The following is a 24,687-nucleotide window of genomic DNA, read 5'->3' as shown; positions in this document are numbered from 1 at the left end:
TCCCTCCACTCCCTCCCCCCCGATGGCAGGTAGTCCCATACATTTTACATGTGTTACAATATAACCTAGATACAATATATGTGTGTAAATACCATTTTCTTGTTGCACATTAATTATTAGCTTCCGAAGGTATAAGTAACCTGGGTACATAGACAGTAGTGCTAACAATTGTAATACATTTTTTTAGATGAATAGTTTTATTATATAAGGTGATTAAGTTTTAAAAATAGTATTAATGATAAATTGATAAAAATAAACTTAAATTCCTTTAAAAATAACTTAAAGCTAAAGATATCACTTACTTGCTATTTGTTTCCTTTTGCTCAGTTGCTTTATATGTCTCACTTCTGTAGATCCTTAATAGTTTTTTCCAATTAAGAATATCTAAAGTACTTCATATTAATGTCAAAAATCCTTATATTTGTGCAATACTACACAGTTCATAAAATTTTCATACATTGTCTTATTATGTGAACTCTTCCTTTTCTTTCTTTCTTTTTTTTTTTTTTTTTGTTTGTTTGTTTTTGTTTTTGTTTTTGTTTTGTTTTTTTTTTTTTTTTGGCTAGGCAGTTGGGATTAAGTAGCTTACTTGTCCAGTCATACAGCTAGTAAGTATTGTTGTCAGAGGCTGGATTTGAACTCAGGTCCTCCTGATTTAAGGGCTGGGGCTCTATCTACTGCACCACCTAACTGCCTGAACCCTTCCTTTTCTACTCCATAAATATGATTATTCCTGATTTTGCAAGTTTGAAAGTGGATTCATAGAAATTGAACAGTTTGTCTAAAGTCATCTATGAATAGATACACAGAGCTGATAATGGAATAAAGACTAGAAACCAACTTTCAACTATGTCTTTCAACTATTCAAAATTTGTTAATCTTAAAATAAAATAATCTCCATGAAGGTGCTATGGTAAATATATTAGGTTTTAGATATTTTAGCCTTAAGATCCAGTGTTACAAATATGTATTGTATTTAGATCATAAACAAAGAGAATTAACTTTTCTGAAATCAAAATTGAAAAACTGTTAAAATGCCAAAAATAAAGTAATTAACTACCTAAGACACTATAGGAGATATAAAAGTAACACAAGAACTATGGACTAATTTACATTAAGTAGATAAGATTTATATTTAAGGAAACTACTAAAGGAATGTAAAAGATAGTTTAGAGACTAAACCTCAGACTCTAGAAGACCAGTCTTACCTGTAACACTTACAAACTGTTGTTCAGTGTTGGTGGTGGTACAGTGGAAACTACACAGACTCTGAAGTCAAAAGACTTGGGTTCAAATTATGACTCTGGCACACGATACCTAGATGGACAAGATGCTTAACTTGAACAAGTTACTTAAACTTCTTGGGTTTCATATTCCATATTTGTAAAATGAAAGGATTGAATTAGGTAATCCCTTCCAACTCTAGATCTATAATTCTATTCAATCTCTCAGTGCTATAGGCAATTTTCCTAGATTCTGAGTCGCAGACGATATATAGATCTACACTGGTAGAGGAAGTTTTCTTTATTGAGAATTAGTTCATAGTTGCACTAATTAGAGGTATGCACTTACACATCCCTAAATTCCTTTTAAATAATATTTTGGGCCATATAGGTAAGATTGGACTTCATTTATTTCTTATATGGTCCAAAGAATATATTTTTCCCTTTGTTTTTTATTTTAAGTCTTATTTAAAAAAATTTTATATATAAAACATATATATATTCTATGATCATTATATTCTTGAATGCCATTCTGTAAATATTTCTCCTGGTTCTGTTCATCTCTCTCTGAATCAGTTCATACAGGTCTTCCAGGTTTCTCTGAAACCAATTTATTTTTAATAGCACAAAAGTATTCTGTCACATTTATGTACCATAATTATTAGATCAGCTACCCCATCAGATTCCAATTTTTTTGTCATCTGGAAGAGAACTAGAAATATTTTGTATACCCATTGTTAGAATTTGTTTTTCTGAGGACTAATTCTTCCCTTAATCTATTCCCTTCTTTCCATTTCCTCCTATTTCCCTAGTGCAGTCTTTTCTTGTACCAGAGGGAGGGGCTCCTCAGGCATGCTCCTGGTCAGAATCTACCCCCAGTATCTACACATTCTTTCTCTGTCTCATACTGATCAAGATTGGAAAAATTTCTCATTTTGACTTAGAAAAAAAATTTCCTTTTAGGGATTTGGTCTGTTGGATTTTATATGTCTGTTTGGAAGACTTTTGGGGGAGTGTACTGTACTGCTTCCTGCTACTTTAATATCTTGGCTCCATCTCCCTGCTGCTGTGTTCTGTACATTTCTTTTAAAAATCAAGTTGGTCAGTGATTTCCATATATATCCAAATTGTTTTTTTTTCCATCTCACTGGACTTATTTCTCTTTATTTCTTCAGCTTTTGTTCTTGAATGCTTGCCATCCCTTACACACTTACATCCCCTGCAGAATTTTACTTCATGAGAGTAAACATGTTTCTTCTCAATCCTTTGAAATCTGTTCAGAAATCTAGAGTACATGTGAGACTAAGTTAATTTTTCTTTCTATCATAAATCATAAAATTAAGTGATCACTTTTCTAAGGTTTCCATTATTTATATTTTAGAAAGTAACTGTTTTGTATTGATGTTTAACATCAATAGAATAGTTGGTGAGTCAAATCATTAAAAATTAGTTAAGCATCCACTATGTGCCAGGCACTATGCTAATGGGTAGGGATAAAAAGACCTCATAGTATAAATAACTATGCACAAACCAGCTATGGACAGAATAAATTGAGATGTAATCAATAGTAATCAAATAGACTAATAATAATAATAAAAAATAATGACAACACTTATCAACTACTTACTATGTGTCAGGCACTGTAGTAAAGGCTTTCCAGTTATCTCATTTGATTCTCACAGCAACCTTGGAAGATATGGATACTGTTATTATCCTTATTTTACAGATGAGGGAACTGAGGCACACATGTTAAATGTCTCACCCAGGGTTAAAGCTTTTCTAAAATTATTTGAAGCTAGATTTGACCTCTCAGGTTTCCTTGACTCTGTATCCCAGAGCTCAATCTACTTTATCAAGTAGCTGCAAAAAGAATTAGAAAGCTCCCTTTAAAAGATGGGATTTTTCTTGGGAATTGAAAGAAGTCATTAAGAGAAGACAAGGGAGAGCATTCCAGAGATATATGGAGTTGGAGTATCTTGTGTAAGGAACACTAATTCAGTGTCACTGACTCAAAGAGTGTGGGAAAGAAGGGTGCACGGGAGGGGGATGTAAGTTGTAAAAACACTAGAAATATAGGGGTAGCAAGCAATTCCACTTGTTGTTTTCTTTATCTTCTGTAGCCATAATACCTTCTTTGCTTTTTACAGAGAAAAAAATTCCATCAGTTGGCTAAATAATTTAACACTTTTATTATTATCATGTTGGGCCTCTCTACCAAGTTCATTCTCTGGTTCTCTTAACTCTTTATCTATTTCCTCTAATTGTCCATGAGCTCTATAGTATAGTCAGTTTATTTCTGCTTTTATTGATTATCAGTTTTTTGTTCCCTGAATTTCTTCACATGACTATATCTTCTTAGTATGCAATGTTGAATATGTTTACTTCTTTTAACCCCCTTATCTTTTCCTACTGATCTTATTTCTTCTAAATAAGGTATCTGCTTCCAGTCATGTTTCACATGTGAGTCTCATTCTAAAAATGTTAATGATATCCATAAACTCAAATTTGCTTTTTCACGTTCACATTTCTGTTTTACTTTGCTCATTAACTACAAAATCTGAAAAAAAAAATTAAAATGTGACATGTAGCTAGGTGGTACAGTGGATAGCCTGTGGACTTGGAGTTCAAATAGGACATTGGACAATTTTTAGCTTATACTGGTTAAGTCCTTCAGTCTCTCTGTGCCTCAATTATTTAATCTATATGATGGGATAATAATAGCACCTGCCTCACAAGGGCCTTATGAAGTTCCTCAACTACCTCCTTTCCATCTCAGCCATACACAAAGATGATAATACACTTGATCTTGTCATCACTTACATCTTTGTGTTCAAGAATTCTGAATGCTCTTGTCTGATCACAATCCATTGGTTTTCCCCCTCTCTGTCTTCCCTTATGAAATCCTACTCTTTGACCATACCATGACCACGTGACCCCTAAATTCTTTTCTAGGCCATGTCCCATGCATTAACCTTTTTCTTCTCTTTTCCCCATCTTGACCTTGTGGTGAACCATTTCAACTCTATATTGTCCTCTTCTCTTGATTCCCTAGCCCCTTTATCTTATTATTGTTTATGTCCAGCCAAGCCTTAGCATTTCATCATTTACTACTTTTCCTCTTTCACACATATAGCTGAATGAAGATGCATAAAATCATTCAACTGCTCTGCCTGGGTACTCTACAAATTTGTTACACAAAATCACCTGGGCCTTCCCTGCCATTAGCATCTCTATTTTATACCTCCCTTATTCCCTCTTTTAGAACTTTTCATCTCTCTTTAAACCTCCCATGATTCCTCTTCCCCTACTCTTTCAGTTCACAACTTTGTCTCATATTTTACTGTTAAAATTGATATCTTTTCCATGTGCTCCCTCCTCTTTCCTCTTTTATTTTCTATCATTTGCATGTTTTCTGTCACTATTTCCTTCCCTCCCATCTCACATGATGAAGAGACCTTACTCCACATCTAGGTTAACCTTTCTCCTTTGTTCAAGTGATTCCAGTAAGTGCTTACACTTTCAATAGATTATCCACTCTGCCATTCCTATTCTTTCATTTATCTTTAGTTTTTTCCTTCTTTTCTGGGTCATTTCCTTCTGCCTTCAAATATGACCCCCATTGAAAAAACCCTCACTTGATACTTCTATCCTGGCTATCATTCTCTATCTTTTTTTGCCATTTGTAGTTAAACTTCTTGAAAAGTCTTCTACAATTAACTAGTGCCTGATCTTTTATTCTCTTCTTATTTTATAATAACTTTTTTAATTTCCAAATACATGCAAAGATAGTTTTCAACATTCACCCTTGCAAAACCTTGTGTTCCATATTTTTTTCTCCCTCCTTTCCCCCTACTTTCCTCTCTTAGCAGCAAGTAATCCTATATATATGTGTGTGTGTGTGTGTGTGTGTGTGTGTGTGTGTGTGTGTGTGTGTGTATGTGTGTGCAATTCTTCTAAACATATTTTGACATTTATCATGCTGCAACAAAAAAATTATATCAAAAAGGAAAAAAAAGTTTCACTCTCTTCTTAATCTCATTACAGTTCAGGTTCCAACCATATCATTCCATTATAACTGCTCTCTCCAAAATTACAAATGATCTTACAAATCCAAAGGTCTTTTTGCTATTCCTTGACTTCACTACAGTCTTTGATACTGCTGATCACTCTTTCCTCTTTAATAGTCTCTTCTTTCTAGATTTTTGGGACACCACTCTCTTGGTTCTCCTCCTGCTCTATCTCTGCCTCTTTTTCTCACTCCTTCTTTACATTTACATTTCTTCTAACTTTAGGTGTCCTTCAGGGCTCTATCCTGGGTCCTTTTTTCCTTCTAAACTACTTAGTGATCTCATCAATTCCTATCCATTTCAATACTATTTCTATGCTGATGGTTCTCAAATTTACCAATCCTGCCTTAACCTCTCTGCTGACTTTCAATTTTGCATCTCTAACTACCTTCTCATCTTTAACTGCATCTTATACTGGATGTCTTATAGACATGTTAAATTCAGTGTGTCCCAATCTAAACTTATTATCTTCCCCCCAAGTCCTCTTCTTCTCATACTTTTTCTTCAATGGCAACATACCCTCCCAGTTCTTTAGGCTCACAATCTAAATGTCATCTTTGATTCCTTCCTATATATTGCCAAGCCTATTGATTTGGCTTTTGCAGCATATTTTGAATAAACCTTTCCTCTGACACTGCCATTATTCTAGTGCAGGTCCTCAAGAGTCATGCCTGAATTATTGTAACAGCGTATTGGATAGCCACAAGTCTCTCCCCATTCCAATCTATTCTATATTCACAAAAGTGATTTTCTCAAAGTGCAGGTCTGATCCCCCACTTTTCAGCTCCCTTAATAAACCCCAGTGACTTACTTATGCCTTCAGGTTCAAATACAAAATCCTCTGTTTGACACTCAAAGTACTTATCAACCCAGTCCTCTCCAGTCAACTTTCATCTTATTCCCCAAAATGTACCTTTTGACCTAGTGACATTGGCCTCTTGGCTATTTCACAAACAAGACACTTGATCTTTTAGCTCCAGGCATTTCTCTGGCTCTCCCCCAAATCTGGAACATTCTCCTTCTTCATTTCTTTTTACTGACCTCCCTAGCTTCCTTTAATTCCCATAATAAAATATTATTCTCCTTTTTATAAACTTTCCCCAACCTCTCTCACTTTTAGTGTCTTTCCTCATACTTAACCTGTATGTAGCTTGCTTTGTATATATTTGTTTGCATATTGTCTCCCCCATTAGATTGTAAGCTCCTTGGGACAGGTTCTACCTTTTGCCTTTTTTGTATCACCAATACCTAACATGTATCTGAACATAATAAGTATTTAATAAATGCTTATTGATTGATTTTGAAAATCAAATGAGATAAAGCAGGTAAAGTGGCAAATTTTGCATAAATTCCATTATTATATTGAACTATAAAATTATATTGAAGCTTCCAACAATTATTTAAAGAAGAATATTCTTTCTACCTTGTCAAAAGCTTTTTCTAATTCTAAATACCTTTTGGAATTTTTTCTTTCTTAAAGGAAATTTGAACGTAACTTCGAAGAAGACTTCTTTCTCAATATTTAAACTACATATATTACAAGCCGTCAGAATGTCAGGGGCCTCAGTGAAAGTGGCTGTTCGGGTCAGGCCCTTTAATTCCCGGGAGACCAGCAAAGAATCCAAATGTATCATTCAGATGCAAGGCAACTCAACCAGTAAGTGCAGCATTCGATTTTGTAATCATACAAATTGTATCTTCTCTCTCTACTTTTACATCCTTTCCCTTCTAATACTTCTGCTTAGTATAAGTACTAGTATTCTCTCACTTTGAACATTCTTTTGAATTATCCAGGAGGGACAAGGAGACTCCCTGTAGCATTTTTAAATACAAGTTATTTGATTATTTAGTTAAACTGTTTTGAAAGGGTAGGTTGGAAAATACTTGTCTATCTGGATTAGCCTAGCCTACCAAGGGTTATTAATAGGTTACTGAAATTATAAGCAGGGATGCTGTTTGAGTGCTGTGATTCATATCAGTTCACCAGACACTTAAATAAGTGCCTGTGCCAAATCCTGTGTTGCATGCTGGGGTCACAAATCCAAAGGAGAGCAAATCTGTGCCCCTAAGGAGCTCACCTTGTACTCTTGTGAGACTGAATCTTTGGAAGCTTCTAAGGTACATATTTTGATTTCTCTGTACAAATCATTTTTCAGTTGCAGTTTCACATAGCTAACAGCCTTGGCAAAAGTTTTATCAGCTTTCAAATAGCAAGGCTTAAAACTATGCTTATGCTTATTCCTCCACAGTAGTTTTATGAGTTCAACAGTTCAGTTCAACAAATTTTGAAAAAGCATCCAATTTGTCCATAGGTCTGTTCTTCCAGGAAGATAATGATATCTAGATAAGACTAATAAGGGCAAATGACAATTAAGTAATCACAATATGATATATGTGTTCATTAGAGAAATATAAAATAAGTACTTTGTACTGGCTCATGGAGAAAAAGTCATATAGAATTCTTGTTTGTAATAGGCTTCTAAAATTTTACCAGATTTTCTCTGTTCATTCTCTTTTCATCTACTTGTTTCTAACTTATTTACAAACTGCTTAAGTCTCCTTCATTTTTATTTTTTTATTTTATTTTTTTTAAATTTTTTTTATTATATATATATATATTTTTTTTATAATATTATCCCTTGTATTCATTTTTCCAAATTACCCCCCCTCCCTCTATTCTCTCCCCCCGATGACAGGCAATCCCATACATTTTACATGTGTTACAATATAGTCTAGGTACAATACATGTGTGTGAATATCATTTTCTTGTTGCACAATAAACATTAGAATCCGAAGGTACATGCAACCTGGGCAGACAGATATTAGTGCTAACAATTTACATTCACTTCCCAGTGTTTCTTCTCTGGGTGTAGCTACCTCTGTCCATCATTGATCAACTGGAAGTGAGTTGGATCTTCTTTATGTTGAAGATTTTCACTTCCATCAGAATACATCCTCATACAGTATTGTTGTTGAAGTGTACAGTGATCTTCTGGTTCTGCTCATTTCACTCAGCATCAGTTGATTTAAGTCTCTCCAGGGCCTCTCTGTATTCCTCCTGCTGGTCATTTCTTACAGAGCAATAATATTCCATAACCTTCATATACCACAATTTACCCAACCATTCTCCAACTGATGGACATCCATTCATCTTCCAGTTTCTAGCTACAACAAAAAGAGCTGCCACAAACATTTTGGCACATATATGTCTCTTTCCGCTCTTTAGTATTTCTTTGGGATATAATCCCAGTAGTAGCGCTGCTGGGTCAAAGGGTATGCACAGTTTGATAACTTTTTGGGCATAATTCCAGATTGCTCTCCAGAATGGCTGGATTCTTTCGCAACTCCACCAGCAATGTATTAGTGTCCCAATTTCCCCACATCCCCTCCAACATTTATCATTATTTGTTCCTGTCATCTTAGCCAATCTGACAGGTGTGTAGTGGTATCTCAGAGTGGTCTTAATTTGCATTTCTCTGATCAGTAGTGATTTGGAACACTCTTTCATGTGAGTGGATATAGTTTCAATTTCTTCCTCTGAGAATTGTCTGTTCATATCCTTTGACCATTTATCAATTGGAGAATGGTTCGGTTTCTTATAAATTATGGTCAGTTCTCTATATATTTTGGAGATGAAGTCTCCTTCGTTTTTAAAAAACCCTCATTAGTTTCTTCCATTCCCACTAATTAGCCTCCTGTAGAAAAGTGTCAAACATGTGGCCTGCAGGCACATGCCTGACCTGGCCAGCAGATTAAAATGTAATTGAGACATACTTAACAAAACAAAAATACAATAGAACATTGTTGTTCGGTCATTTTTCAGTGTGTCCAGCTCTTCTTGACCCCATTTGGAGTTTTCATAGCAGAGATTTTGGAGTAGTTTGCCATTTCCTTCTTCATCTCATAGTACAGATGAGGAAACTGATACAAACAGGGTAAAAGTCATACAGCTAGAAAGTCTCTGAGGCCAGATTTGAATACAAGAAGAGAATCTTCCTGACTCTAGGCCTGTCATCTGTCCATTGCACTTCCTAGCAGTCCTTATTAAGTCAGTGTATTTCCTTAAGGTACTTATCTATGATTAATGTCCCCCTTCTAACCTTTTTATTTGAGTTTGTCACTCACTACTCTAGACTGTATCCTTTCCTTTTTTTTTTTTTTTTAAATTTTTTATTTTATTTTATAATTATAACATTTTTTTGACAGTACATATGCATGGGTAATTTTTTACAACATTATCCCTTGCACTTACTTCTATTCAGATTTTTTCCCTTCCTCCCCCAACCCCCTCCCCCAGATGGCAAGCAGTCTTATATATGTTAAATATATTACAGTATAGTCTAGATACAATATATGTGTGTAGAACCGAACTTTTTGTTGCACAGGAAGAATTGGATTCAGAAGGTAAAAATAACAGTTTACATTCATTTCCCAGTGTTCCTTTTCTGGATGTAGCTGGTTCTGTCCATCATTAATCAATTGGAATTGGATTAGCTCTTCTCTATGTTGAAGAAATCCACTTCCATCAGCATACATCCTCGTACAGTATCATTGTGGAAGTGTATAATGATCTTCTGGTTCTGCTCGTTTCACTCAGCATCAATTGATGTAAGTCTCTCCAAGCCTCTCTGTATTCTCCTGTTGGTCATTTCTTATAGAACAATAATATTCCATAACATTCATATACCATAGTTTACCCAACCATTCTCCAATTGATGGACATCCATTCATCTTCCAGCTTCTAGCCACTATGAAAAGGGCTGCCACAAACATTTTGGCACATACAGGTCCCTTTCCCTTCTTAGTAGTTCCTTGGGGTATAAGCCCAGTAGTAGTATGGCTGGGGTGTATCCTTTCCTTTTCAGCTAAACTCCCTGAATAAGTCACCTCCATTTTGTGCTTCCACATCTCTTATTCTTCAGCCTTCCCCAGTCCAGTTTCTGACTTCATCATCACTGAAACTTTTCTCTCCAATGTTTGCAGTGATCTTTTAATTGTTAAATCTAGTAGCCTACTAACCCTTTTAAAAAATCTATTCTCTCTCTCTTTTTTTTTTATTTATCAAAACATATGCATGGACATTCTTTAACATTAGCCCTTCCAAAAATTTGTGTTCCAATTTTCCCTCTCTTCCCCCACGTCCTCCCTAGATGGCAAGTAGTCCAATATATGTTAAACATGGTAGAAATATATGTTAAATCCAATATATGCATACATTTTTTTACAATTATTGTGCTGCAAAAGAAAAATCAAATCAAACCAGTAAAAAAAAAAAAAACAAACAGCGGAATGAAATGCAAGCAACAATAAAAAGAGTGAAAATGCCATGTTGTTAACCACATTCAGTTCCCACAGTCCTCTCTCTGGGTGTAGATGGCTCTCTTCATCACTGAACAATTGGAACTGGTTTTAATAATCTAATTGTTGAAGACAGCCACATCTATCAGAATTGATCATCATATAATCTTGTTGTTGCCATGTATACATTGTTCTCCTAAGCCTGCTCATTTCAAGTCTCTCCAGGTCTCTGAAATCGTCCTGTTGGTCGTTTCTTACAGAACAAAAATATTCCATAACATTTATATACCATAATTTATTCAGCTATTCTCCAATTGATGGGCATCCATTCAAAAAACTAACCTTTTTTTAAAAACTCTGGCCACGTTTGATATTGCTGATCACTGTCTTGTCTTGTTTTATGAGTCTGCTCTTTTTTGGCTCTCTTCCTACTTGTTTGACCATTCCCCAGTCTTTGCTGGATCTTCATTCAGGTTCCCCTCTCCCCACCCCCACCCCCAGCTAAATACAGGTGTCAACCCCTTCCCCACCCCATCTGTTTGTGTCTTCTTTTCTCTAGTTTCTCATTTGGCAACTTTATACACTCTCATGGATGCCACCTAGCTGCCCCTACTGATTCTTTCTCATACATTCCTGCCCCCTCCCCCCCCAAAATTCATAGGAACAATTTTTTTAAAAAATACTTTAAAAATTAAACAAGAGGTATTGGGGTAGGTAAGTGGCACAGTGGACAGAGCACCAGCTTTGAAATCAGGAGAACCCGAGTTCAAATTTGGTCTCAGACACTTAACACTTCCTAGCTGTGTGACCCTGAGCAAGTCACTTAACCCTAATTACCTCAGCAAAACAAACAAATAAATAAATAAGAGGTATTGAGGAAAAATTTAAAAAAGAAATAAGAGCAATCAAAAAAACAATAAAATTTTGAAAAGAAAGCCAGCCAAATGGAAAAAGGAGGTCCAGAAGCTTAAGGAAAAATAATTCTTTGAAAATTCAAATTGGGCAAAGGGAAGCCAGTGAAGTTATAAGAGATCAAGAAATAACAAAGTGAAATAAAAAGAATGAAAAAATAGGAGAGAATGTGAAACATCTCATAAGACAAACAATTGATCTAGAGAAGAGATCAAGAAGAGAAAATGTAAGAATAATCAGGCTACCTGAAAGTTATTATCAGAAAAAGAATCTTGATACAACAGTACAAGAAATAGTTGTTCTCAGGTATTAGAACAAGAGGAGAAAATAAAAATAGGGGGGAAAATCTGCCTATCACTACCTGTAGGAAGAAACCCTACATGAATATCAGTCAAATGCCAAAATCTCCAGATTAAGGAGAAACTATTAAGAACAGAAAACAAAAACAAAAACAAAAACAAAAAACAAATTCAGATGTGGTACAACCACAATTAGAATCACATAGGACCTAGCAGTGGCTACATTACAAGACTGCAAATCTTGAAACATTGTATATTGAAGAGCAAAAGAACTCACATTGTGTCCAAAAAATATCATACCCAGCAAAGTTAAGCATAATCCTTAACCAAAAACAGAAAACAAGAATATTCAATGAATTGGCAAACTTTTTGTATTTTCTTGCAAAAAGACCTGAACTTGAAAGAAAATTTGATATACAAAATCTAAGAGAAATAGAAGGTAAACTTCAGAGACTAATTAATTACAAGGAATTTAAGGAAAATTGTTTACTTTTTATATATGGATGGGTAACTCTGTCTAAGATAGTCATTAATAATTGAGTAGTTTAGGGGTAGCCAGGTGGCGCAGTGGATAGAGCACCAGCTTTGAATTCAGGAGGACCCGGGTTCAAATCTGATCTCCGACACTTAACTCTTGCCTGTAAGTCACTTAACCCCAGCCTTTAAAAAAAAAAAATAATAATAATAATTGAGTAGTTTGAAAGAAAGATGGGGTAGAGCTGAGTATGATGTGATTCTAAAAAGCAAAACTGTAGGAAAAGGTAAAGAATAATTATCTCATACAAATAAAATGAGAGAGAACTGATACAAAAGGAATTAGATGGGAGAGGAGAGTTGGTAATTCTGGAATCCTACTCAAATGGGGAATAGATTAAAGAGGGAACACACTCTCTCTGTGAGAGATACACACACATACTTTAAAGGATATAAAAGTCTTCTAAATTCAGTAATAAATAAGAGGGTAAGAGGATAGAGAATGGGAGAGGATAAGAGAGATTTTTATTTATTTTTTTTTTTTTAAATTATAGCTTTTTATTTTCAAAACATATGCATGGATAATTTTTCAATATTGATCCTTCAAAACCTTATGTTCCAAATTTTCCTCCCCTTCTCCTCACTCCCTCCCCTAGATGGCAAGTAATCCAATATGTTAAACATGTTAAAATATAATCAGATCCAATATATGTATACATATTTATACAATTATCATGCTGCACAAGAAAAGTCAGATCCAAAAGGAAAAAAAATGAGAAAGAAAGCAAAATGCAAGCAAATAACAAAAAGAGTGAAAATGCTATGTTGTGATTCACACTCAGTTACCCTAATCCTCTCTTTGGGAGCAGATGGCTCTCTTCATCACAAGATCATTGGAACTGGTCTGAATTATCTCATTGTTGAAGAGAGCCATGTCCATCAGAATTGATCATTGTATAATCTTGTTATTGCTGTGTACAATGATCTCTTGGTTCTTCTCACTTCACTTAGTATCAGTTTATATAAGTCTCTCCAGGCTTCTCTGAAATCATTCTGCTTATCTTTTCTTAATGGGCATCCACTCAGTTTCCAGTTTCTTACCACTACAAAAAGGGCTGCCATAAACATTTTTGCACATGTAGGTCCCTTTCCCTCCTTTAAGATCTCTTTGGGATATAAGCCCAGTAGAAACACTGCTGAATGAAAGGGTATGCACATTTTGATAGTCTTTGGGCATAGTTCCAAATTGCTCTCCAGAATGGTTGGATCAGTTCCCAACTCTAATGTAGAGATTTTTAGAGAGAACCCTGCTCAGATGAGATCAGGATTAGAAAAAGAACACCATATACATTTGGAAGGGAATAAAAGTCTTCTAAATTTATAAAGAAATAAACAGGTGAGAAAATAGGATAAGGGATATAGAAGGGTGTGTAGATTTTATATTTTATATATATTTATAGTCTTCTAAATTAAGACAGAAACGAGAGCAAGGGGATTGGGTAGAGAGAGAAGATAAGGGAGGGAGTGTTGGAGGAGTTACAAGTTAAGTAATAGAAAGAAAGGTGGGGATAGAAATAAAGTAGAGAAGTCAAGAAGGATAGTAATGGGGTAAAAGAAGGTTGGCCGCTATCATTTAATATTGTTTTAGAAATGTTAGCTTTAGCAATGAAAAGAAAAAGGAAACAAAATTATCACTCTTTGTAGATGATATATGGTATATTCTGAGAATACTAGAGAATCGACTAAACTACTAGAAACCATTAACAACTTTATAGCAAAATTATAGGACATATAAATCAACATAAATCATTGGCATTTCTATATGTTATCAACAAAATCCAGCAACAAGAGATAGAAAGAGAAATCCCATTTAAAATAATTGTAGATAACATAAAATATTTGAGAGTCTTTATCTGCCAAGGCAAATCCAGGAACTATATGACCACAATTGGAAAACAGTTTTTACCCAAATCAAGTTAGATTTAAACAAGGGGAAGAATATCAAGTGATCATGGTTAGGTTGAGCTAATATAATAAAAGTGACAATTCTACCTAAAATAATCTACTAATTCAGTGCCACACTATTCAAACTACTAAGAAATTACTTTATAGAATTAGAAAAAATAATAACAAAATTTATCTGGAAGAATTTCAAGGGAATTAATTAAAAAAAAAAAAAAGCACAAAGAAAGGTGGCTTAGATGTACCAGACCTAAAACTATATTATAAAGAGGGATAGTAATAAGGTAAGAAGGGTAGTGAGGAAAATGGGAAGGAGAAAAATACACAACAAGTAATTATAACTTATAATATGAAATAGATGAATTCACCCATAAAATGGAAACAGTAAGTTAAAAACTTGAATTCAACAATGTGTGGCTTTCATGAATGTTATAAAAATAAGAGATACATACAAACATAGAATAAAAATCATGAATAGAATTTATTACATAAAAAAGTAAGGATGGTAATTGATTTCAGATAAAGTTAGAACTAAAACTGATTTTTTAAAAATGGGATTGGCCCCTTTTAAAGAGCTAAAATAGATTTAATCAAAAGAGAGAAAATATACTACATGTCACCCATATTAATCATTATTGTTTTAGACTACTTAAAAATAACATAGTATAAGGTTAGAATATTGGGCTGATCTAGAAAATGATGAATTTGTGGATATAGAAAATATGAAAAAATTTAGACTAATAAAGGAAGTTGCTACCTACTTTCAGAAAAGCAGAGGACAAGTGGAAATAAGTTTAGTATTGTCTTACATATATGTATAAAAATGTACATGTGAACATATATGTGTGATTATAGATATGTGTGTGTGCACATGCACGCAGTGCTTTTGTGTCTGTATTCATGTTTATTTGTAGCCTTCTTGGTGGGGAAAGCAAGGAAGGGGAAGGGAAAAAATTAAGTTCAGAGCAGAGAACAAAAGAAAACCTGCAAAAAAGTAAAGAAAAGATGGACAGTTCTGAACAACATGTGCAGTATTTATTATATAGGCTTTCTTGAAATAGAAGTGTATTGCTTTATGTTTTGAATCCTCTTAATTTTTATTTTCTTATTTTGTATTTAAATTTAAAATACATTTATAAAAAACACAATTGTTTCTTCATATTCTTTGACCTGTTTTCTATGGGAATGCCTACTTTGGAAATGATCCTTTTCTAGGATCAATTGCTAGAATTTGGATTAAAGCATATTTTTAACCTAAGTTAAAAAAAAATTCTCCTGGAGTGTTCAGCATGGATATCAGTCCTTATTAAAGTTGAGAATCCAAAGAATACATTTAATAAGGGTTTTATTATTAATTATTACAATAAATGGAAAGTTAATTGTATCTATAGAGAACATCAGCAAAGAAAGTAAATTCAGTCTTGATCATTTGGATCCTTTTTATGGGCTGAAATTTGAACTCACTCTCTGATAGTCATAAGCTGTAAAAATGGCAAGTGCTACATTTTCAAATAACTAACAGATAATTCTTCACTAGTTTTATATTCTGTTTCTGCTTTATTTGAATTAACATGAAATCTTATGAGTCACTGCCCAAAGCATAATTATTGACATTGTTTTCTTCTATTTTCCTCCCACTTCCATTTCTTACCCTTCCCCTAATAATAGCATGCTTGAGAGAACCTTGGCTAACTTCTTCAAAAGAGCTGTTGATTCCAGATGTATCCTGTTGGGCCTTTTGCTCATAATTTTCATTTAACTATTTATTCTATCCTCTTCACATTTGAAAATCATGCTTCCTTTTTGAAGGTGGAAACCAAATAAGAACTGTGATTCAATCTTCTGTTTTTTTAGTGTTTGTATAATCCTCCTCAAACAGCAGGCCTAATTGTCTTGCTCTTCTTGTCCTATGCATATCTTTAAAAATCCTTTTTCCCCCCTTTTCTCCAGCATTGATATTTAAGCTTTGAGACCTTTCCACGCCAACCTAATTAATTTTCTTATTTTTCTTGTCTCTGTCAGGTGGGATGATTATTTTCCAGTTTCTAGTTATTTGAATTCTTGGTTTCACATTTTAATTCTTCCTTTCCAGTGTGGTGAGGCAAAAAGAATGACAAATTTGGGAAATTGCAGGACTTGGGGGAGGGGGGTGTTCTGCTTCCTTTTACAAAACTTTGTGATTTTGGGTAAATCACTTAATTTCTCTGGTTCTCAGTTTCTTAATTTGTAAAATGAAGGGTTTAGATTTGATGACTCCTAAGGTCTCTTCTAGTTCTAGATGTTATTTTATGATCATTTAGATTATGACTTCTTAAACTTTTTCCTCTGATAACCTCTTTTTGCCTGAGGAATTTTTACATGACCCCAGGTATAAAATAGATATATACATCAAACATTTATTGAAAAAAATCATTAAGAAATTTATTTTAAAACAATTCTTTGGCATAAATATAATTTTACTATTTATTTAAGATGAAAGTAAATTTACATACTAATGAAATGGATGTGCTTGTTTATTTCTACATAAGAAATTAATTCTTGGCAGATATTTGATATCTTTTGCTGTTGCCAAATTTTTTTTGATCTCCCCATGTTCAGTTATGCAACCCCATATGGGGTTATGAAGCACAGTTTTAAAAAGCTTTGGTTGAGATTCATCTTTCTTTTTAGTCCAAATTTAATTTTTTTTCTGCTTTCTTTTTGTTTTTAGAATTATTTTGTTTAGAATTTAGTAATGGCTTGGTTTAGTTTGATTTAGTACTGAAAGTGACTTGAGACATCACATAATCCAATAACCAGATTGTGCCAGTGAGTAATATATTTTCTAGATTTTGATTACTCTTCACTACTTATATTTAGATATTCTGTCATAAGCATAAGATGGCTTAGATAGTGAGTAAGATGCATCACTGTACAATTCCTTATGGTGTCAGAAGTATATAACTATTACCCTTAATTAAGGTGGCTTTCCTTTAGATGCTAAACACAACATATGAGCTTGATAACTTATTAGATTTGCTATCCATCAGTTAGTTGGAGAAAGCCCAAACATATAGGAAGAAGAAAGAGGATACCTTTCTTTATATTGGAGATCTGTTCTAGTAGATTTCCTTAGCCAGATAAATTAATCTTGAATTGGTATTGTATGTATTATAATTGAAATGTTTAAATTATATAAATTCCTTGCCTTTAGCATTAGGGTACTGTACTATCTTTCCAATTTTCTGATCCAGGTTGTTATTTCTCATCTCTCTTTTTCCCTAAGAACAAACCTATCTTAAATGGGATTTACTTGTCTGAGTCCAACTGAATAATGAAATGGGTTGGGAGAGCTAGTTTTAAGATAGTCAAAAAAGAAGTAGCTTGTTGTTGACTTATCAGCTCCATATAATGTCTAGTTTATTCTCATCTAAGAAAGTAGTTCTTCAGGAAAATGAGTGTGTGAACCACTACATAAATTCTCAATCCCTCTATTTTTGTTTGCCTGAATTTTTGATTTCCTTCACAGGTTAATTGTACATTATTTCAAAGTTCAATTCTTCTTGTGCAGCAAAATAATTGTATGAACATGTATACATATATTGTATTTAACATATGCTTTAACATATTTAACATGTATTGGTCTACCTGTCATCTAGGGGAAGGGGTAGAAGGAAGGAGGGGAAAAATTGGAACAAAAGGTTTTGCAATTGTCAATGCTGAAAAATTACCCATGCATATATCTTGTAAATAAAAAGGTATGGGAAAAAAAAAAAGAGAGTAGTTCTGAGATGCCCTCCTGTTTTTTCTTTATTTGTAGCATTTAGTAAAGAAGGTCTTCTTTTATTTTTTTCCTTACAATGGAGAACTCACACAGAGCAAGGACTTACAAAGTGGTCAGAAAAAACGGTACAAGGACACTTTCAAACCTCACTTTTAAATTGTAGAACTAAATTGTATGATATGGGAGATACTGGCATAGGACCACCCAGCATGACACCCCCTCATCAGAGAAGGTACTGTGCTCTATGAGCAAAGCAGAATTGAAACAGCTCAGAAGAAATGCAAAATGTGCAGAGTTAGAGAATCCATCCCAAAGTTTCTAGAGTCTTTTTATGTCATTTTGGCCTCTTCAAAAATGAAGGAATCAAGTAAAAAAAGGTAGAAATTTGTAGGAATTTTATACCCTTGTTGTTCAGTCATATCTTTATGACCACATTTGGAGTTTTGTTGGCATAGATAATACTGTCATTTCTTTCTCCAACTCATTTTAAAGATGAATAAAATAAGGCAAAGTTGGTTAGAAGACCTGCCCAGGGGTCACATAGTAAGTTCCTGAGGCCAAATTTGAACTCAGAAAGATAGTTTCCTGATTCCAGGCCTGACATTCTATCCTCTGCGCCATCTAGCTATCCCTTCACACCCTTAGAATGATTTTAATTATTTGTTGCCCAAGACAGAAGATTTATTCCCCCCGAAAAAAATTTTAAAAATGACATCCTCATTAAATGAACAGAACATCTCATAGAGTTCATGGGGAAAAGTTACTGAACAGAATATATAAATGTCTAAAGAGAATAAGGCATTGGGGGTAAGAGGAAGAAGCATATTTAAGAACATTTAATCTTGATAGGTATAATTTCTAGTCAGATTAGACAGTTTTAAATTTTTTGAATTTTTTTACATATATATGCTTTTATCAGTTGTGCTAAAAAAATCGCTAAACATTCTGGCTTGCATAATTTCTGAATTGTTACTAGTTTTGCCACTAAATGACTTAAATATTGGCCAACACTTTGGATATCAGAGCTTTCTTCATAACATGGACAAGTTGTCTAAAAATTTCAGTAATTTTAAAATGTTTTGCAAAATAATCAAATTCTCTCTCTTCCCCAACCTGTAAAGGGTTTGGCTCTCTAAATATAGAGGAAGTTTGGATGTTTAAGAAAGAGAAAAATTTCTTTTAGAACAAACAGATCCAATCAAAATGTATTTTTTCTTTTGTTATCTTCTTCTGTTTAGTTTATTAGTTTTCAAAAAAATTTAACATTTAATTTTTCTAAATTTTTAACTGTATGTCCAATTTATTGATTTATTCTTTCTTTAGTTGATGAAAATATTTAAAGAATTTTTTTCCCTGTTGACTGCTCTAGCTACATCTCATAAATATTTTCTTATATTTTGCCATTTTCTTTGATGAAATTTTCTATTGTTTGACTCACTAATTCTGTAAGATTAATTTATTTAATTATATATCTATTTTCAAAATCCCTTTATGAAATGTAGTTTTAATTGCATTATGTCATCATGTCTTCAATTTCTTTTTTTTTTCCTTGCTGTTATATTTGTCTAGATCTGAAAGGAGTACATTGAGGCATCCCACTATTATAGTTTTACTATCTTATTTTTTTCTGCAGCTATATTAACTTTTAAGTGCTTTGCTTTTTGTTGCACATATATTAAATACAGTATTAATTAACTATTTGTGGTGCCTTAAATACCCTACCTATCTCATCTATTCTGAGGCTCTTTTCTGTCTTTTTAGCAGAGTTCATCCCATTCATATGCATAGTTATGATTGTTAATTGTGAATTCACCTCCATCCTATCCTCTTGTGCTTTTCCTTTCTTAATCCCTACTCACTCTTTACAAAGTAGAAAGCAGTAAAAGAGGAGTTTGTCAAGATCAATACATTGCTTGATCTATTTTTACTTCCTTGCTCCTTTTCTTTTTTCCTTGCCTTATCCCCAATTCCCTAGAGATGTTCTCTCTCCTTTTACCCTTCTCTTTTTCCCTCTCTCTCTTCCTCCATCTTTCCCTCTTCTTCTTCCTCTTCCTTCTCCCCCTAACCCTTGGATTTGTTTAGTCCTAAACACCTTTTCCCTGTCTTTGATGACTTTCATATTTTTTAATATTTCTTTGTGTTTGTGAATGTTATTACCTTTTTTTTAGTTCAGATAACAGGTTTGTGTAATATTTATTCTTTTTGTCTCTTCTCCCATTTTTATATACTCTTTATCTCATTCATTCTTATTACATGAAATGGAATAGTGAGTTTTCTTCCTCCTTTTTTCTTCTCCGGGATAGGATCCTCGTTTTCCCATTTGCTTTTTCTTTTTTGACTATGAAACAAAAGAAAAACATCCCCAGTTCCTCTTCCTATCTTATTAAACTTTTTCAATGATCCTTCAAGATGTTTGGATTCTGAGAGGATATTTGTTTCTTCTCTTTTCCTGTTAGCATGTAAACAAACAGTCCATCTTCACATATTCTCTTCCAGTTGATTCAAATGTGTGAGCCTTTCTATTTCTCCTAACTTCTCTGTTTCCATTTTCAAATCTCCTCAGTGAATTCAAATGATTTATCAGTGAAGGATTTTCAAGTTAGTGATAATTCCAAATTAGCAAACCAACAGAAACAGAGAAGTGTAGTTTTAGAGGGAAATTTTAAATTCTATTTTGTACAAAATAAGCCTATGGAATATCCAAGTAGAAATATCTAGAAGGCATTGTTGATTTGGGACTAGAGTTTAAGAGATTTGTGGTTATTTGAACAGATCTTATAAAATTGAACTCAGGTGATGTGATAGGAGATCTGTATCCCCTCAATTCTGACCTTTTTCATTAGAATGTTTGGAAGTCCTTTTTCATTAAAGCTACATTCCCTCCACTCCTATGATATTATACTTCTTTTTGCCAGCTAGATTATTCTTGGTGATCAACCTTTCTTTATCTTTTGTCTTTTGGAATATTATATTTCAAACTTCTATTCTTTATAGTGGCATCTGCTACATCTTAATGTATTTCTGGTTGTGGTTTCTTGAGCCTTCTTACTAACTGCTTTAAATATTTTTTTCTTATGAGTTAGAAACTCTGGATTTGGTTATGACATTCCTGGGAGGTTTTATTTTAATGGTTATTTCAAAAAGTGGTGGATTTTAAAAAAAGTTTTTTTGGTTCTCTGATTATAAGAAATCTGAGCAGTTTCATTTCAAGATTTCTTGAAATATTCTGGTTAGGTTGCCTTTTTTTTTTTTTTTTAATTTCTCGTTCAGGTAGTCCAATGATTCTTACTTAAATTTTCTCTCTTTAACCTATTTTCCAGGGTCACAATTAAAAAAAAATCTTTATATATATGAACTCTAGGGTCTTATTTCTAGGTTCACCCCTCTAGCCACTTCACTTCTCAAACTCCACCTCAATGCTAAAACTTACCAGCATTTTCTATTTGCCTATTTTCTGCAACCTGGGTGACAGTTCTATAGGTTGTTGGCTAACGGTAAATGGAATAATACTTTCTAAATGGTGGAAGATCTTCAGGTAAATGGGTTTCCATTTTAAAAATATTTCCTGGTTATAAAACTACGTGCTTAGGAATTGAGAAAGTATATATTTTGAACCTTGAAGTCCAACACAAGTCCCATGTGTTAACTGCATTAAGATCTTGCTATGTTGGCAGGAGGCCTGGGTTGCTTACAGAGATCATAGCTGATTGCAGATGGAATGCAGCTGAGTGTTCCTGCCATTAGGTTTCTTATGAAAAAGGAGACGAGGGTGAAGAGCTTTTTGGGAGAGGTGCCAAACGTCTGAAAACTGAGAAGTCTCAAAATTTCATCGAAGCACTTTCTGATCTCATAGGGAATATTTTCCATAACTGTGCCTGTGGCAGGAATAAATGTTACTGCTTTGACATTTGGGTATCAGACAGCATAAAAGTGGCTTTGTTTAATAATATCCCATTGTATCTTAAGTTTCTCCTTCTCAGGAAGTATTCCTAATAATCTGGTTATTTTTAAAAAGGAAATTGGGGCTAAGTTCTTGGCTTAAATTATAAGGGTAACAAATCCATAAGAAGTATTGCTTCAGTGATGCTAGGCAAGTCCCTTAACCTTTAAGTATCCTAGGAACTCTTTTAAGATTATAAATTACAAAGAAAGTGTTGAGCTCAGTTCCTTATCTGGAGTGGATGAATCATAGTTTCCTGGAAAAAGATGAAATGTATAAAACTGATTTGAAATTATGTTAATGAAATGCATGCTCTCAGCATTTGCTTCTTTTGTGACATTTTGCTTTGTCTCTTCAAAAAAGTTTTAGCTTTTTTCCTTTTTATATTTATGTTCTTACATTTATCAGTTTGACTTGATCTTAACCAAATGGAGTTAGAATGATTTCTTATCTCTTGTTTATTGTTTATATTTTATGTTTGCCTGAAAGCATTGTTTTTTAATTCATACCCATAAACTTCTCAGTTTTATTTTCAGATACTTGAATTGGGAAGAAGGTTGAAGGCCATAATGAAAACTGATGTGTATGTTTAGAGGAAATAGTATAGGTGGAAAGAACTGAAAGGTTTTTGAAAAGAATAAATTTAACTCATAATGGGGAGTGGAAAAGGGGAGTTAATGATACCTGAACTACCATTTTGGGGCTCTTAGTAGTTATTCACTATCCAGTTCCCAGGATTTGAAGTAAATGCTAGGGAAGGGGAAGATTCCAATTTGTAAAAGATTTACAGCTTGAGGGAGAGAGGTCTGAATTGATTGAACTAGAAATTATAAAGGAACATATGAGAGTGAGACTTATACAGACATGTAATTGAGAGATAAAAAAATGATGTACTGTTTTGCAAGTTACAGATATAATCCTTATTGACCTAGCTACAAAGTCATGGGATTGGGAGGTGTAGGAAAGGAATTTCAATACAGCAGACATTTTTTATTCAAGTTTACAAGAATCTATGATTTTTGAGTTTGGGTTAGAAGAAGATACTGGGAAAAATGAGGACATCTTGATTGAGTCAGCAGAAGAGAGATAAGGAAGTTAGAGGGTAAAGAGGACATGGTTAGAGAGATAGTTTTGATGCTCCAATCTTTCCCTAGGACTCTGTGACGATGAGAAAAGATGATGAAAGTTGGGAAATTAAGCTAGAAAAAAATGCTGAGAGCTGATGGGACAGTGAAGACAAAAGTGAAGCCTTTGAGTTATGCCCAAGTGGTCTGGTGAAACACCCATAACAACCACCTTGGACCACTCTCCCTGTCCCTTTGGGGCTACACTCTGTATTTGTTTTCAGCATTTCAGTGAAGGAAGTAGGATAAAGGGCAAGGTAACCTATTCTGTTCCTTACTCTTTCCATAGTATTGTGGTCATTGTAAATTGTTTTGTTTTTTTTTTGTTTCTGCTTACTTCACTCTGCATCCATTTATTCAAGGCTTCCTGTGCTTTTATTTCTAGTCCTTTTCCCATGCTTTTCTTACTCAAAGAGCTATATAATAAAAAAGAAAAGAAAACAAAAGCACTCTAGTAAAACCAGCCAACAAATCAATCAAATACAACATTTGTTGCAGGGTTCTAAAGCCATTAGTCTCAAATATCTGAAAAGAAGAAAGGGTTCTTATTATTCTCTTATCTCTTTGGGGACAACCTTAGTAATTATAAATATACAATGATTAGGTTTTTTTTGGGGGGGAGGGTTGATGTTCTTTTCTTTTACTTTATTGTCATTTAGCATTGTTTTCTTGGTTCTACTTATTTCATTTATGTAAACATCAATTTGTATAAATCTTCTCATGTTTTTCTAATTCTTCATATTTACCATTTTTTATAATTCATTGTTTTCCCATTACATACATACAATTTATTTACCAGTCAGTCAATAAGCATTTATTAAGTTCCCACTACTATGTACCAGGTACTGTGTTACCCGTTAGGGACACAAATATTAAGAAGGAAGAAATTGGTGCTTTCAAAAAGATTCCATACAGTTGGGAGAAATAGATGCTTTTGTAAGGATATATAGAATATATATAAAGAGAATAAGTACAAGATAGTCAAATACAAAGCAGAGTATTGGAAGTTGGGAAGAATAGGAAGATTTCATGGAAATGATTGAACTTCATCGTGAAGGAAGAGAAGGATTCTTTGGGGAGAAAGTGTGTTGCAGTTATGTGGGACAACTACTGCAAAGACATGGAAATGAGTGGAACACTGAGAAACAGAAGACAAAGTTAATTGGATCATAGAGGGTAGCAGGAGGAATAACATGTAATTGATGTTCATTTCCCATGTTTCTAGTTTTTTTTAATGAAAAACTACCTGATAGGGGCAGCTAGGTGGCGAAGTTGATAGAGCACCAGCCCTGAAGTCAGGAGGACAAGAGTTCAAATCTAACCTCAGACACTTAACACTTCCTAGCTAAGTGACAAGTCACTTAACCCCAATGCCTTAGTAAAAAAATAAAGAATAAAAATTACATTGTAGTTCTTTTGTACTACAACAACAACAACAAAATCTGGTCATAAATATTTTGGTTTATTTTGTTTTTCTTTTTACTTTTGACTTCTTTAGCTGTATACCAATAGTAAGAATCTTTGGTTTCAAGCGTATGAACCTTAGTCATTTTTGTAACATAATTCCACATTTCTTAACTCCATAAACAGTGTATTTGTGTACCTATTCTTTCATAGTTCCTCCT

The 24,687-nt window shown here is 33.7% G+C and overlaps 1 protein-coding gene across 16 annotated transcripts in view; it reads left to right on the top strand.

Annotated features, from left to right (window-relative positions):
- KIF1B (kinesin family member 1B) overlaps positions 1–24,687 on the top strand; it is a 188,391-nt gene that overhangs the window by 8,765 nt on the left and 154,939 nt on the right. For all 16 annotated transcript variants that reach the window (XM_074306314.1, XM_074306312.1, XM_074306310.1 and 13 more), the window contains exon 2: positions 6,771–6,947. In XM_074306314.1, the coding sequence (XP_074162415.1) occupies positions 6,842–6,947 (106 nt within the window). In that variant the 5' untranslated portion in view covers positions 6,771–6,841. The remainder of the gene's footprint in view (positions 1–6,770; positions 6,948–24,687) is intronic.

This window comes from Sminthopsis crassicaudata, chromosome 3 (assembly GCF_048593235.1).
Source record: "Sminthopsis crassicaudata isolate SCR6 chromosome 3, ASM4859323v1, whole genome shotgun sequence".
In the NCBI taxonomy this organism is placed as follows: domain Eukaryota; kingdom Metazoa; phylum Chordata; class Mammalia; order Dasyuromorphia; family Dasyuridae; genus Sminthopsis; species Sminthopsis crassicaudata.
This window is presented reverse-complemented; position numbering and strand designations above follow the sequence as displayed.